This window comes from Anolis carolinensis, chromosome 1, assembly GCF_035594765.1.
Source record: "Anolis carolinensis isolate JA03-04 chromosome 1, rAnoCar3.1.pri, whole genome shotgun sequence".
Lineage (NCBI taxonomy): Eukaryota > Metazoa > Chordata > Lepidosauria > Squamata > Dactyloidae > Anolis > Anolis carolinensis.
Window position 1 is genome coordinate 261557218 of NC_085841.1, and position 16834 is coordinate 261574051.

The 16834-nt window shown below is 38.1% G+C and overlaps 1 protein-coding gene across 1 annotated transcript in view; it reads right to left on the reverse strand.

The window, feature by feature from the left end:
- The window catches only part of lrp5 (LDL receptor related protein 5), a 140252-nt gene that overhangs the window by 8829 nt on the left and 114589 nt on the right, over window positions 1–16834 (reverse strand). Inside the window, exons 13-18 of the mRNA XM_008108703.2 lie at window positions 16250–16452; window positions 12884–13095; window positions 11627–11817; window positions 7489–7698; window positions 3506–3631; window positions 302–538 (exon numbers count right to left, since the gene is read on the reverse strand). Of these exons, the coding sequence (XP_008106910.2) occupies window positions 302–538; window positions 3506–3631; window positions 7489–7698; window positions 11627–11817; window positions 12884–13095; window positions 16250–16452 (1179 nt within the window). The remainder of the gene's footprint in view (window positions 1–301; window positions 539–3505; window positions 3632–7488; window positions 7699–11626; window positions 11818–12883; window positions 13096–16249; window positions 16453–16834) is intronic.

Sequence of the window (16834 nt, forward strand, 5' to 3'; positions counted from 1 at the left end):
ACAACCCTTCAGATCAGCAGCCACAGCCCTTCTGGTAATCCAAGGGAAGGGGAAAACTGCCACTGTGACAAACATTGATGGGATCTGTAAGGAGACAAAGACAGCTTCCATGTTGTTTTCATTTGTACTTCTATTTGGCACAATATCATTGTTAACTTGAGCAATGGCCTACTTTGGATTGGAACTTGGGGAGAAAAAGCTCATGGTGGTTAGAGGACTGTGGACACTAATTCAAAAATTAGCTTTTCTATGCCTTATCTCTGAAAAATATCAGCAGATCAGTTAAGAGAACAAGTCTTACTTTCACAGTCAGCTTCATCAGATTTATCTTGACAATCAATTTCTCCATTACACCTCAAGCGTCTGTCAATACATTGCCCTTTTTGACACTGAAACTGGTCTGCTGAGCAGACTGGACAATTAGCTTCATCGCTCTTATCATCACATTCAGAGAATCCATCACAGCGCCACGCCATCGGGATGCAGTCTATTTCCCCTGTTGCACATGTGAACTGATCTGGAGAACACGTTGGAGGCTCTGAGGAAGAAATGTACACTTACTTTAAACTCTTTTAAAGCATTACACTATTTTTAAAGAAGGAAAGGATTTTGGATGAAAAGGAAGCCCAGAAAAATTAAACAATATAAATTTCCATAGAAGGACAAAAAGTCAGTGCCCAAGACAGGGTGACTGTAGCTTAATTCTTTCTCCATCTCTCTCCCTCTCTTTCCCCATCAAGGGTCAGAAAGGTGCACTTTTCCAAACTCCATGAGCCCTTATTACTGGGAATGATAGATATATCTGATAGGAGTTACAGTCTAACAACACCACAGGATGTGTATGTCCACCTGAATAAGTTGCCATTAAAATGCAAATGATAAAAAAATCATTTTGAAAAAAATGCTGGTTGATATTGTGACAATTGTGAGGTACTTGGCTTGCATTTCATATTACTATAGTCAAGAAAGACACATAGAAGCAGGAGGCTTAAACAATGGGGGAGGTAGCATGGAGGACATGAAATTTATTTTGGAGTTATAGCAGAATGCAACAAACCAGTAGGATGAACACGTCTACAGTAATACTGGTGATCTTTTACCAACTGAGAAACACAATCCAATAAACTCTTTTTCATTTTCTGCAGAACAGATATGAAAATGCCAAGGCCACAAAGCATGTTGTGGTCTTGAGGCCGAAACTGTTTATAAGGAAAATTACTCTCCCTGGGGAGCTCATAGTCCAGCAAATATACCATTTAAGAGAAGCAAGTACTTCCAAAGTAAACTTCAGAAGAGAAACAGTAAGATGAACTGTTGGATAATACTTCTTCCTTAAAAGATGAAATGTTTTGGATTCTCCAGAAAATTAACTGCAAATATTTGATTAAATGTTTTCAGCCATAACAGAAAAGTAATATATATGCTGAAATAAGAAAAAAAACCCTGCATGAATAGACACTAGAGCTGGATAATTTTTGAAAGCCCAAAGTATCTTTTAAGTTTATGAGACAAGAGTCCCAGCCCTAAAGCAGTCTGTTCCTCAAAGGGCAGACTATAAATTTCATTCTGAAAATTAAAAAACACAACTCATACAGTTCAGGCAACTGCATTGTGGCTTTGCATGAGAGGAAACTCCTTCTGCCAGAGCTTGGAATCTGACTTTTAAAAAGTAATTAGTTATAATCACAGTTTCAAGGACATCTTCCAAAGGGCATTTTTGGTACCATTTTAGTATAATGTGAAAGTAAATCTTTATTTTTACATTCTACAAAAGTAACAGAATAATTATTTTGTGTAATATTACAAACCACTGGCCCAAGGTGCAATTCATACATAAGTGGTTAGGCCACACCTTTGTAATTATATAAGTGACTAAAATAGTTGTACCTTGAAAGGGCTGAGGTTCTCTCTTATTATGTCAGAATCCTAAATTAATTTAAATATCTTGCAATTATAGGTGAGGAAAAGATTTAATTCCAGATTACGTGTTATTTGTTACTAGTTATTTTGGGGTTACTATAACTCTTCCTTGTCTTATTCTCAGCAAGGGAACAATTGGAAGGACTCAGAAGCAAAATCAAAACCATGCAAAAACCCAAGCCAGTATGATCTGGACAGAGAGCAAATATGCCAGGAAAAGTAAATCAAAAGCAAATTCATAAACTAAGCAGATGCCAAACTACTAGAATCCAATCAGATGAGAGTGATCCAATCAGTCAATCAGAGAAAAATATGTGACAATTGCAATCTTCCAGTGTCAACTGCACAATGTCTTTGGAGGGGAGTTTGAGGTGTACTCCAATTTATAATCTGATTAACGGCCCACCAATTTCTGGAATTACTTCCACAGTGGAGGCTAACTGGAGTTATGTTGACAGATCCCAGCTCTGCATGGAGGTCCAGCTAATACTCTGCCTCAAACCATAAACTCTATTAGGTAGGGCAGATTACAAAGGGTACCAGTTTTTGCAACTGCACTAAGGGTATCCTGCTCCCTGCAAATGTAAACACTCCAGCTACTAGCTATGTTGATTATTTGAAGGCTAAATAAATACAGCTGAAGAATAAATATGATTTAATCTGATTTACAAATTTCATCTTAAATTATATCTGTTATGAAAGTTGTTATCCCTACACATCAAAGTACTGTTCACATGGTTGAAGCACAAAAATTGCAAACCTCACTTAAAGTTTCTCTTATAATTTAATGACAATTCTTTGCTAGTGTGACTTTTAATCGTGTTAAGAGAAGAAAATGGCAAAAATATCCAGAACTGTAAGTTGTTAATGGGTTTGTACACTTTGGGGGGGGGGTGTGTGTGTCACCTATATATTCTAACATGCAGGACAAGAATGGGGCGCTAAGCAGAATGCTATTGACACTGGACCCTATTAACATCCATTCTGTCTACTGAAGAACTAGATACAATCCACAGTTAATTTGCATCACAAGTGTGATCAGAAAATAGAGTACTGTGACTAGCTTCAACTGGCATTAGAGCTCAATAGACATAATTCTTATAAAGTGAAGGGAAAGCAGATGTGTAATTTTTCCCATGCTAGTTTCCTACTATATCTTGCAGAGACATGGAGTTTAAAAAACTATAATTTATCAGGAGACAGTTTTGTAATGATGTTTCCTTCCTTTGTCCTCATACTGATGGCCAAAGAACCAGAAAAGTACCTAAGTGTAAATGTTTACAATCTGCCATACAATTGTTGATCTGTAACACACAACACATTCTGATAATACTTTCCCCATATAAGGCATTAAAAGCATCTGAGATTTAATGTCATAGATCAAATGAGATGAATGCTTGTGTATACTTTGCTTCTTTTTTTTAAAAAAAAGTTTGCAGCACAATCATGTTTGCAATCTAAGTACTAACTGTCAATCATAAGGGAACTGTGGAAAATAAAACCAAAATAAGATTGCCTCCAGGAGCAAAAAACTTGTAAGGTCTACTAAAACTAAACATTGAAAATTTCCTTTTGGATCACCTACCTCCACATGTTAACAGGTTCTGTAGAAGCACCAAGTGAACTGGGCATGAGCAACGAGGAGTTCCATCTCCTTTTGCTATACAGATGTGTGAACATCCACCATTGTCCCGGGAGCAAGGATGGGCAGCTAAATAAATAAATAAATAAATAGGCTATAGGTTTATTTGTAGCTGATGGAGAAGTCATACAAAGAACAACTAAAGCAATATTAGGGAAACTGTGATCTCCAAGCTAAATGCAGACATCAACCCCTTATCTGAAGCTTGCACGGAACCCCTCAGAGCTTATGCAAAGCACAATATAATCAAAAACGTTCGGCTAAAAATTATCCTGAAAGAGTACAAATCAGCTTCTACAGAACTCCAAAAGTGGCAGAGTTCATCCTTTCCCTCAGATTCTTCAGCTTATTTTTCTTACCCACCCAAAAATAGAAACTCACATGACAAAACTTTCCCCCAGTTCCCATTGCAACTATCCGTTCTTAGCATTAGAGATTGGAGCCATTTCATAAAGGTGTGAGTGAGAATGCATGTGTTATGGGAGGGAACAAAGATGTGTGTTTGTTTCTGTAAATAACTGGGGCAATTCCACTTGGATGAAGCAGAAAAAGAGGTGGAATAGCAGAGCCATTAAGTCAGTTCAGATGACAAACCAGCTCTAGTTGGCTCTTAATAAAGACCTAAAGTCTGTCTCTGGCCCTGTGTTTCATATCTTTTACACTATTAAGTCTGGTAACCTGTTTTAAATCTGCACATTTAAGGGGTTCCAGAAACAATATGAATACAGTAGAGTCTCACTTATCCAACATAAATGGGCCGGCAGAATGTTGGATAAGTGAATATGTTGGATAATAAGGAGGCACTAAGGAAAAGCCTATTAAACATCAAATTAGGTTATGATTTTACAAATTAAACACCAAAACATCATGTTATGCAACAAATTTGACAGAAAAAGTAGTTCAATACACAGTAATGCTATGTAGTAATTACTGTATTTACGAATTTAGTACCAAAATATCATGATGTATTGAAAACATTGACTACAAAAATGTGTTGGATAATCCAGAACGTTGGATAAGCGAGTGTTGGATAAGTGGGACTCTACTGTAATGCAATTAAATGAATAATGCAGTATTAGCTATTTAGCTGATTTAAGAAAGATGCTGTCTAACAAATGTTGTTGCAATGACCATCACAGCTAGTTAAGAGAAATGATGGGAGTCAGACTGTAGCCGTGTGTGTGTGTGTGTGTGTGTGTGTGTGTGTGTTAGGAGTTCAAACCCCCCTCCCCCCGAAAATTTTCAGGTTAAAAAAAAAACCTGGTTTACTCATGAATTTTAACTGGTTAACCAATTCCCCATGCTAAGTCTATGAGATGCAAAAAAATCAAGAGTCCCTCCAGAACTACAAGCACTATCTCAAGCAAATATTGACAGGCCTGTAGTGGGGGGAGGGGAGGGGTTCAACCCCCCCCCCCTGAAATTTTCAACCCCCTCCCAAATTTTCTGGCTACGGCCCTGATGGGAGTAACAGTCCAAGAGTATCTGGAGGAGTTCACATATAAGGCAAGAAATAAATGCAGTGTTTTCCAGACTCATCTACATAATAAAAAATTTGAATAAATTCATGGGAGTTACTTTCAAGTAAATATGCATTGGATTTAAGCACCAAGGCTGCAGGTTCCTAATTAACTAGTATTATTTGCTGATTTTTTTTCTTGGACTTGGGTCAAAAGGTAGATAAATTCATGGGCACCGGAACATATGGGGGGGGGGGATTTTATTGAAGGAGAAAACTCACCGCTAATAAAAATAGATATGTTTTTGCTATCCACTGGCTGATTCAGGTATGAAACCTAGAAAACCCTACTATTGATTTGATCTTTGCATGTAAATAGTCAACATTCAACTTATAGGTTCATGATACTATTACATACAGTAATAATTGATCTCTATGAAAAAGAAATGGCAATGACAATGTGAAATATACAGGCAAACAGAGGGGTGGAAAAGTAGCCATGCTTGTTTGAGAGTTAAATTATCTGATTAAACTATTAACCTATTGGATTTAGATGCCAGATGACAAGGTTTGGCTTGGAAAAGTTGCTCATAATGCTTGTAGTCAGTGAGCAAGGCCCAGTAAAGTATCTCCCTATTTCTATATCCACCATTAAATCTATTACATTTGCTATGATGGCAAGAAAAACCCCTTTCTAAACTAAACAATCTGCTGAAAACAAGTTGCATGGGTAACTTGTTTTGACACGTTCTATTAGCACTTCTAGGATACATCCCAATTTTAAGAGCAAGAGAAGCTGTTGGTTTGTACTGTGACTACATAGAACAAAAAAGTGACTGATGATAGTGGAGATTAGTTTGATGATGACCTGAACTTAGCTCCCAATTGGACTTAAAGGATGTAACCTGATTCCTGAATAAATAAGGAGCTGCTGAATGTGTCCAGTCTTGTTTATTTTTTAAATTTTAAAATAATAAAAAACAGCCAAAAATACACTTAAAAGTAACATTTGTGGAATAACAAGTAAACACTGTTATGAAACCATGTTAACATGTTTGTTCTAAGCAAAGGACACCAAAGAATCTTATAGATTAATAAACTGGCACCCAGAACAAATATTGCAGCGCATAATGGAAATACTCTAACCTTTTCCAGGAGCCCTCTAGCATTCAGCAACAAGGGAGATGGATCCCCATGCAATGTTACATTTTATAACACTAAGAGGGCCAGGAACACATGAGAAGAAAGCTTATGGAATATGGGAATAAGGCGGCATCATTTTTAGGTTTTCCAGTGTTGAAAACTTTAGCTCTCTTTGAAATTCCCTATCTAGTACAACAAAGTTGTGGAGGGCTTTTGTTCACTTGAAGGATTTGGAATGATTCTGAAACAAAACGATGATGATACAAATTGTATGAAGTGAAATGGGCTTGATGCATTCTCTTTTGTTTCATTTCAGCCATTTTTAAAACAATTCTAAAATTCTCCATAAATGCTAGACGGGTATACAGTGTTCCCCCACTACTTCGCAGTTAGCTTTTTGCCGATTCGCAGTTTTTAAATAAACACTAAAATAATATTATAAATCATAAAAAATTATGATTTACAGTGGCGGTGGTCTCAGTCGGGTGCGAGTGGCAGGGCGGAGAAGGAGCCCAAATGGCAGAGGGAGGAGAAGGAGGTGGCACCATGTTCCCCTGCCTCTTTCTTCCCTCCCTCCTTCCCTCCTTCTACTTCCTTCCTAAGGAGAAGCCTAGTGTCCCTACTTGGCCGATTTTCACTTATCACGGATGGTCCTGGAACTTAATCCCCGCGATAAGTGAGGGAACACTGTAGTTTTGTGACTCACAACTTGAGTTTTTAATCAGCAAAACACTTTCCTAGGACTTTTCAACTGAAGGTTTTTGGGAAAGTAATAATGAAGAAACGTAAAAGAAGCTGTTTAATGTTCAGAACCTCTTAGGAGGAGCAGGACTGAAAGAGCTTGTAGTGTGCCATGGATGGTGGTGCATTTTGTTTTTATGACCTCTTTTTACTCTAAAATAGGTCATACAAACAAAATTAAACAGCTTCTGAAACATTTCTCATTCACGGGTGACTTATTAAATATAGCCTGGAAATGGAGGCCTGCTTAATGTTTCATGCAGCACTGTCTTCCTCCATTGCTGGCAGCTTATCAAATTCTAAGAAAGTGTCAAGAACTCACTGGTTTAATCCACCTACGTTCTGCATAATATGCCTCCTTTAAATCTATCCAATGCTGGCCCCAGTCTACCAATTTATGGCCCCAAAATAATTAAGCGACAGCAATATTTTCAGAGTAGAACTACGTCATTTTTAACCAACAACAGTTTTTTGTGACCTGTAGAAAAACAGCTTAAAATTGTGAAAGTATCACATACTAGCACACATTAAACTTTAATGAAACAAAACACCAGGGAAAAGTATGTAAGTATAATAAACTTACAGAATTCTACCATATCGATCTCTTCAACTGCATGAATGCCTGACAGATGAGCAATTCGACCTTGTATTCTTGCCCTCTTGTAGCCATTCGTTTTCTCAATTCTTTCTATCATCTGCTGTTGGCGGTCAATCCAATAAAGGTGATTTCCTAACACTGTCAGACCCATTGGTTGAAGAATGTTGGAATCTAGTAATGTCACACGGTTAGCTCCTGAAAGCAAAATGTAACTTTGGTGATTACATACATACTTCTTTAAAATTATTTTATACAGGCACACTTATATAATATGATAAAAAAACTTTATTTCTATCCCACTCTCTCTTCCCATGGGGGCTTGGGAAGTTTCTATCAAAGAAATTCCTCTCTACAAAGCATTTTTGTGCCCATCAAGTCTCTCTTCTTTTCCTACTTGACTTTGGTCTAACTGGAAGTTCTTCTAAACAGCCCTGGAAATGAATGGCGGTGGTGAAGTCCTGGAGAAACACAGAATTTCAATTGCCAGGTTGCAGTAATATGTGTAGGTAAGGTAAAGGTAAAGGTTTCCCCTGACGTTAAGTATAGTCGTGTCCAACTCTGGAGGTTGGTGCTCGTCTCCATTTCTAAGAGCCGGTGTTGTCCGTAGACACCTCCAAGGTCATGTGCCTGGCATGGCTGCATGGAGTGCTGTTACCTTCCCGCCAAAGCGGTACCTATTGACCTACTCACATTTGCATGCTTTTGAACTGCTAGGTTGGCAGAAGCTTGGGCTGACAGCGGCTGCTCACCCCGCTCCCGATTCGAACCGACCACCTTTCAGTCTGCAAGTTCAACAGTTCAGCGGTTTAACCAGCTGCGCCACTGGGAGCTCCAGTAACATGTGTACAGTAACTAAATAGTTCAATAAAACCTGAACTGGGAAAGAATGAGATCCTTCTCATTTGCTCCTATACTAGTTATGTTACCTGCCTACAATAGTTGCCTCTAGAATCCTTTACTCAGCATGTGTGAACAGCAAAACAAAAAGAAAGGGGGAAATTAATTAGCCTGATTCACCAGCTATTCCTAGCAGGTTAAAAAGCATCGATCTACAAGTCTGGCCACCAAAATGGAAATCATAAGAAAAGTGGAGACTGGTGAAATATTCACTTTGAAGAAGTTTTCAAGTGATCTGTAGGAGATTCAAATTATTTCCCCTCATTTTTGCAAGTCTTAACTGACCTGGTCGCTTCATTGTTTCCATTAGTTCTGACTGAACACACATTAAATTGCTCTTTTTTGTATGAGGTTTGAAACCTATCCCTGCTTGTTCCATGTTAGTTCTATCTGTGGTATGTCTGGGCAGATATCTACTTTGCTGAGATATTGTTGTTGCCGAGTCATAGTCCAATGCTGAAAACACCTGGATGAACTATATATAAAACAATAACTCTTGTACACTCAATTTGTGGACAGCAAGTTGTGTATTTTCAATACATTTAAATCACATTTAATTTTAGTTAGTTAAAAAATTACATTATAGTGAGTTTTTGGTATCTGCAAAGAATTGGCTCCAGGATCTTCAGTAGATATCAACAATGTGCATGCCCCAGTCTCGATTTAAAATGGCAGTGAGCAGGAGCTGAAGCCTCAAAATGTAGAATGTGTATTTGTCCAGCTTTTGATTTTGTCGGTACAATATTTCTGTCCTTTACACTTCATATTAAAGGTTAAACCATACCCATACCATTCTTGACTTTATGTATGACAGAGTTAAGTCAAAGGAGTGATCTCAGGGAGGTTTGATATGTAGAGGTAGGAAGAGGGTCACTTCTGAGGTTGAACGAGCCTTGAGATTGTGATAATCATAGCATTTCTGACAGTCATTCATTAATTTTTAATCTTAATAAAATAATGCAGAAGATAGTTTTACCGCCTACACATTTTTTATAGTAGGATAAAAAATTCACGGCTTCATTACATGGCATTTTCTTCACTGGGCCATTCTGCGGGAACACCAGGATGCTTTGACTGAAGCATCACAGCTGCTTTAAAGAAGCAACAGCTTTTTTTTTTTGTTTAAGAAAAGGGGTATAAAAAGAGTGTAGTAGACCCAATGCAATATTCTATTAAATAAAAGTATGGTGGTGGCACAGTGGGCTAAACCTCTAAGCTGCAGAACTTGCTGACCGGAAGGTTAGCAATTCGAATCCATGGGACGGGGTGAGCTCCCATTGCTAGCCCCAGCTTCTGCCAACCTAGCAGTTCAAAAACATGCAAATGTGAGTACATCAATAGATACTGCTTTGGCAGGAAGGTAACAGCGCTCCATGCAGTCTTGCCGACTGCATGAGCTAAGTAGGAGGCGTCTACGGACAACGTCAGCTCTTCGGATTAGAAATGGAGATGAGCACCATCCCCCAGAGTCAGAATCGATTAGACTGAATGTCAAGAGGAAACTTTTACCTTGGCTTATGCTCCCTATCCCTAAAGAAAATTAGCAATCCCTCCTCCCCCAAAAGCGTTCTTTGGGGACATTTAATTGCCTTAGAGAAGAATTGGGAAGGGTGGGGATAATTTTTCTCGTTTTCTCCACAGTGCATTCTTTATAAGTACCACATGTCAATACTTCCATGTGGATTATCTCTCGATACCTCTGTGAGAATACTGCATATAAAATCTATTTCTTCTATTCTGATTTTTTTAATGTCACAGAATAAAATTACGCTGTAGATACAAAGCGCACAAAATGCTAATAAGTAAGCAACTTGGCTAATTTACTGACTAAAATTAGTTGAGCTGAGCCAGGCATGCAAACGTAGCTTTTTCTTCTTGCTGCTGCTATTAAATTGATTCAGAAGAATACAGTATACAAAGGCTTGTATTTTAAAGCCCACCACAAAAGGAGAATTGCATGGCATACAAATTAAATTCAAAGGTGGAAAACATATTAGGCAAGAATTTTCAAGAATGCTTCTTGCTATTTTCTCTGTCATTTCCTAACATATCACTCATCTAAAGCTTGGAGACAAGACATTTAAATTACATTGACTAGGAAGAGTTACTTTAGGTATGCTTAACCACGAGGCATAACTTCTTAGGATTTACTGTAATGTGGTTATTTTAAATTTCAAAAGCAATTTGCCCTATGACAAGTGCATCTACTATTGAAGCAGCTTATGCTCACAACCCACAAAAGCAATACACAAATACTACTGGTCACAACACAAGAGGCAGAATTAGGGCAGAAAGAGACAAGATAAAACTTTGCTGATTGTGGGCATATTGATATTTATCAGTTACTGAGCCAGGGTGGAATCTGATGAGTCAAAGTGGAACCGCAGTATTAACTGAAATATCAGCATAATGTGGAATCATCTAGGATTTACTGAATGTTTTCCCCCCAAGGTTATAATACATATTTTACTGTTCAGGTCAGATCGGTATTCTGACTGTCTGACCATTCCTCCATAAATGCCAAGAACAGAAGTACTAGAACAAAGCAAGGAGGCTTGGAGCATGATCATACTCCTTTGTAGAACTAGTTAATAGCATGTGCTTCAAAATCATTAGTTTCTCATGGTTCAAAGTATGCATACTTGTGTTGATCAACATGGTTTAACTTAGAACCTCAGACAACTAATCAACATATAAAACAAAAAAATTAGCTTAAAACAATCTACAATTTTGTCTTTTGCCTTCACAACATGAAACATCCTATTTAAGTGCAATATAATTAATTTATGTACAGAAGGGTAGCATTATGAGTAGCATTAAAATGGACCCAGTGAAATAAAAGAATCACAACATGTGATGCATATTGCCTGGCAGATAAGCATTTGAGTTCCCTTTTATCCTAATACCTTTCTTCTTTTCATTATATCAACAAAGCTTTGTTTTCTGTTCTCATCAAATATATTTTTGTAATAAATTAGGACTTTTAAGTACTTCCAAGCAAGATCATGTTTACAGATGAATCAATAACCATATCAGGTTAGCTTTCACTTCATTCTTACATTATACTAGTAAATTGCATTTTGTTTTTGTTGTGCAAAGAAAGTCAGTTCTTGGTTAAAAGTGGAAGCCTCTTTGAACCCTTTCAGAGTATAGTCTATTGATTTTTAAATTAGTAATTTAAAAAATAAGAAAATACAGGCAGTGATTTAAATGGAATAGAACTCACCTGATAAATCACAGCTTTCGATTCGTTTGAGATCTGCATCCACCCAAAAAAGCTTCCCAAGTTTGTTGTCAATCACTAGTGCAACAGGCCGGAGTAAGCCAGTAGTGAAAAGCACTTCTCGTTCTGTGCCGTCCAAGGCTGCGCGTTCAATCTTTGGGGCTCGTTCTTGCATATTGGTGAAATACATGTATCTGATAAAAAGTACGAAGAAACGCTGGCTCAGTTTACAAGTATTGTGGGATTGATGTATCTATAACTGTATTCCCATTCTGGACTCTTACATCGATATTACCAAGTATCACTTTCATGTTCAGGTTTAGCTAACTAGCTAATACAGTAGAGTCTCACTTATCCAACATAAACGGGCCGGCAGAACGTTGGATAAGCGAATATGTTGGATAATAAGGAGAGATTAAGAAAAGTCTATTAAACATCAAAATAGGTTATGATTTTACAAATTAAGCCCAAAACATCATGTTATACAACAAATTTGACAGAAAAAGTAGTTCATTACACATTAATGCTATGTAGTAATTACTGTATTTACAAATATAGCACCAAAATATCACAATGCATTTAAAACATTGACTACAAAAATGCGTTGGATAATCCAGAACATTGGATAAGTGAGACTCTACTGTACTTTGTACTTTCAAGAGTTCTCTGAGGAAAGAATTCTCACGAAAAGCAAAAAGAACCTTGCCTACTAATTAAAATAAACAGTCTGTTAAGAACAGTTAGGATGCTTTCCTTCATTTCTTTTAGAACCACAGCTATTCTGCGGACGATAGTGTATGCTTATAAAATAAGATCTTTAATTTATATAAGATGTTTTTAAAACAAGAAACACGTCTTTTTAGGGAGTGGGATTTCAAATGTCCCAGCAAATGGTCTGTAGGCTGATATGTTCTAAAGCAGTGGTTCCCAGCCTTTGATCGTGCAGATGTTTTAGATGACAACTCCCAGAATTCCTGACCAATGGCCAAATTGGCTAAGGCTTCTGGGAGCTCAATTACAAAATACGTGGTGGATCAAAACCTGGGAAACATTTAGTAGCTTACATAGGTAGTCCAAGGCTGAAAACACATTTGGCTTTAGTCTAAATGTCAACAGGCCAGAAATGGAAGAGTGTCCATGCAAACTACTTTGAGGTTCCCAAGGTAAAAAACATGGTAAAATTCAGACTGCATACAATTTGCTACACATTCCACATACTCCCTCCCATCATCAATGCTTAAAAAAAAGAAATATGCTCACCCTCGCTCAGCATTTACTACTATGGCCCTTGGCTTGTCATGGTCTCCTCGTAGCACAATTCCAATCTGCTCTCCATTAAGTCTATGGACATTGACGGTATTTGTGGCTTCACAAGTCCAGTACAAAGTGTGGCTGAAAATATCAATACTCAGGTCATGTGGCTGCTTTTCTGGATTTTGGCTTTGGTTGGGGGTTCCCATGACTGTGAATGGCTGTAAAGAGAAAGGGGAGGGGGTGACAAAATAAAATATTAATCAGAAAGTGTGCCTTAGGAGACGACAAGGTCTAATCAAGACAAAACGAATAAGCATTAGTTACAATTTGTGGCCAATCTAACAATTAAAGTCTTAATTTGCTTGGTAGTCCAAAATAGAGTAAATCCGCTGACTCAATTGTAGAAGAGAAATAACATGAATTCTATTGAGTCAATGGATTTTACTCCGATTGGGACTATTAGTTGGATCTACGTCTAATGCATCACATGATAAAACCCACATGAAGCATGCTCTAGAGCGTTTGATCAGACTTACTCTCAAGTAAGTGTGCATAGGGTGGCATACTTTAATGACTAACTTAGCAAAAACTTATTTCTGAAAAAAGAGCACACTCTCATTCACATCTATATCTTGAAGCAGTCAATGTCTCAGGCAAGGAATTGCCAGCAATGACAGATAGAAAAGGCAATACCACTTTTTAAATATGAGGTCCACTATCAGCTGTTTTTGTAATGCTATTGGGAAAAAACACCTTGTTATCTAATAAAGCAGCAAAGAATAGCAAATTTAAACAATGATAATGTCTAATGTACGTACATAAATATTCCGAGCACACATGTTGTTAATTTCTTGATAATCAAATTGTTTAGATTATCTGATCTATTCAAAGCTAAATGTTTTGGTGCAAGCAAGGAAGCCATTTCCTAAGTATATAGCAGCATTTTAAAAAGAGGCCTTTCCCTCTCCCCATCATTTTGGGAAAAGAACAGAAACAGGAAAAAAAAAAAACAACTTGTTGATTAATACAAATGTTCAAAAAACCACTAATTAACACATGGAATCTGAAATCCCAATAATCACCATACAACTAAACCTGTAAATTTGGATACCAAAATGGCCCAAGGAGGTACTTCTTCAAACACAGAAACCGCTTGGCCAGACTTTACAACAACACAGTCATAGCAAGCAGTCCTCAAGGTAATTTACACCCAGGAAGGGCTTCTAATGGGAAGTCATTTGGCAATTAACACTTAGCAGGCATCACTCAAAGAGCAGGCCAGACACTACAAGGCACTTTCTTACTACAAACAATAATTCATTATCTAGCAAGAAAATACTACAGACAATTAATCACATCAGTCCAGATGGCATTTGTTTTAAAAAAATCTTTTCTGTTTATAAGCTATAGAGCTTTTTGCAATATATTCCTGGATCTACTGGGGGGCAGGGGAACACACTGGAAACCTGCATATATGTGTGTGTCACCTTCCAAATAAGAAGAGATATGGTAATGCAAGGTTATTTAGCCCAGGGCAAACTGGGAGAAAGTAAAGAGAACTTCACTGAAACATCAAACGGCTGCTACTTTGATACCGCAGAAATAATGACAGGGTTCTAATATTTACAATTATAACCCTCTCAGGGCAGAACACAAGATTGTGTGCTATATTTCTTAGACCTTCCCAAGAGCTTGAATACAAGGGTGTCCTCAAGTGCGACACGCACACACCCCAAACAAGGTGCTCTCATCCTCCCCCATTGCTACCTGCCCATTTCTGGAGTCCTGTCATTACTCCAAGAAAGGGCACTTTTCACATAGACAAATGGATTAACATATTATTATCTGACTTCGGTTCCGGTTTCGTGGCTTCCCCGTTAAAAAAATGGTACTACGTTGCCTTCAATCCTGAGCCTGACCACTTGAAAATACAAATTGCTTTGCAACAAGAAACAGTTCCTCATTTTGTCCAATACAGGAAATTGTCTTTCTTCTCATACTGCTTTATCTGGACAAAATGTGGAAACTGAATTTTGTTGCAAACTGCAAACAGGAGCAAGCAAGGGTGACTGAAAGTTGCTCTCTAGTTCCAGACTAACCGTGGAGGTCATCTAGGCTAAAAATGATGGAGAACTTATGAGTGTCCAAACTTACAAAATGTAGGTGGCAACTGAAATGTGAAGGCAGTTCTAGAGAACAAGAAATCAAGCAATCCATCCATGATCAATTATGTCTCCAGCTAAAATCAGTTTAGGCAGAGAATGTTGGGATTTAAATTCAAAACAACCAATAATGAAGATAAAGGACATGGGGGAGAGAGGGAATTGGAAACAAGACCCCAATTCATGACAATTGCACTGCTTGATTTTGAAACTGTAACTCCACTCAAACACTTGTGAAGGGTGGGTGGGCTGGGACACTGGAAGGCGCGTTGCTCAGCGTGGCCTTGTGCAGCCCTATAAAGGCTGCCCAATGCTTGGGGGGGTGGCCAGCCCCAGCCAATCAGGGGGCATACAGGGGCCAGCTCTTATTGGCTGCCTACCAGGTGACAGAAACTTTCCTGCTAACGAGTGGGTTTCTGGGAAGGAGAAGCCCTCCACAGACGCTATAGCGGGTGGGAGAACGCCCGCCCCACAATGTCTCCATGTAGTAAGTTGGGCAGAGCATTTGCATGGGCATGTGCGACTAATGGTTCCTGCCAGTAAACCCAAATATGACACACACATGGTGTTCGGGTGTCAAAAGCCCACAACTTGTTTATTGCTTACAGAAGAGAATCAGGGTTGGCAGCTGTGCATGGATTCGGGATTGGGCAGCCTGCTGCTGAACAATACTGCTTAATGGCGCCAGGGGTGCTGCTGTTGCCGACCGGCACAATACCATTGTGCCCCTGGAAACAACCGGATCCTCCTTCCTCTAATAGTGGCGGGGGACACGGGACAAGGATTGGTGATAAAGCTTCAGTGGAGACCTTTTTCCCAATGAAAAGCCTATCAGGAATGAATTTCCCTTCAGAGGTGTAGATTTCTCTCACTTCCTATTGTCTCAGCCCTATTCTTAACTATGAGCTATTTGTAAGTCCGGTGTTTGTAAGCTGGGGACTGCCTGTACTTCCATCTTCTGAAAAAAGCCAAGGATGAAAGAAACGAGAAAAAGTTATCTGCTTCTTTTTCCCTCAAACTCCTAACCATCCAAGATCTCTGAGTATCACTATGGATATTGGTTTCAAAATGTGAATATGAACACTCTTCTTCGGAGTCAGAGATTTACCATTGTAATGTTTAGCAGGTCTCATTTGTGTACCACGTATTTAACAAAATAGATACCATTTATATAAGTTTTATAGAATAATTTTTAAAAATAAAAACTTGCCTGAGTGCCATCATCTTTGGCTCTTTTAATGATATTTTGACGTCCATCAACCCAGTATATCAATTTATCCAAGGGATCATAATCTATAGCCTTGACATTTCTTAGACCATGAATGGGAAGGATGATGTCTGGACTCTGTTGGTCGTCTGGTATCATCCGACTTATTGCAGACTTCTGACTGAATAGCAGAAAGCTGCTGGGTGCTAGAAGAACACAAAGAGCATGACATCAAAAATCTAGAAATATAAGGATTCTGGAAAATGGATTTATTACACAGGTATTCTCATCTAGAAGCATATGAATATCAATTAGTCTACAGCAAAAAGGGCAAAATATTCAGAAATATGACTAATTATTTTAAAAACTCTTCTTCTAATTCCCCATAACTGTTCATTTAAGGAATACACACACAAAGCAGAAAACTATTTTAAATTGCAGACATATATTAAATTATTTTAATATTATTTTTCAAACAAAATAATTAAAACAACTCTTATTTGCCAAACATACCATGTTTTCAGATGAAAACCTGAAACACAGTGGCATTATTCAATATCTTTTAAAAAAATCAGTGGAGTCATTTCT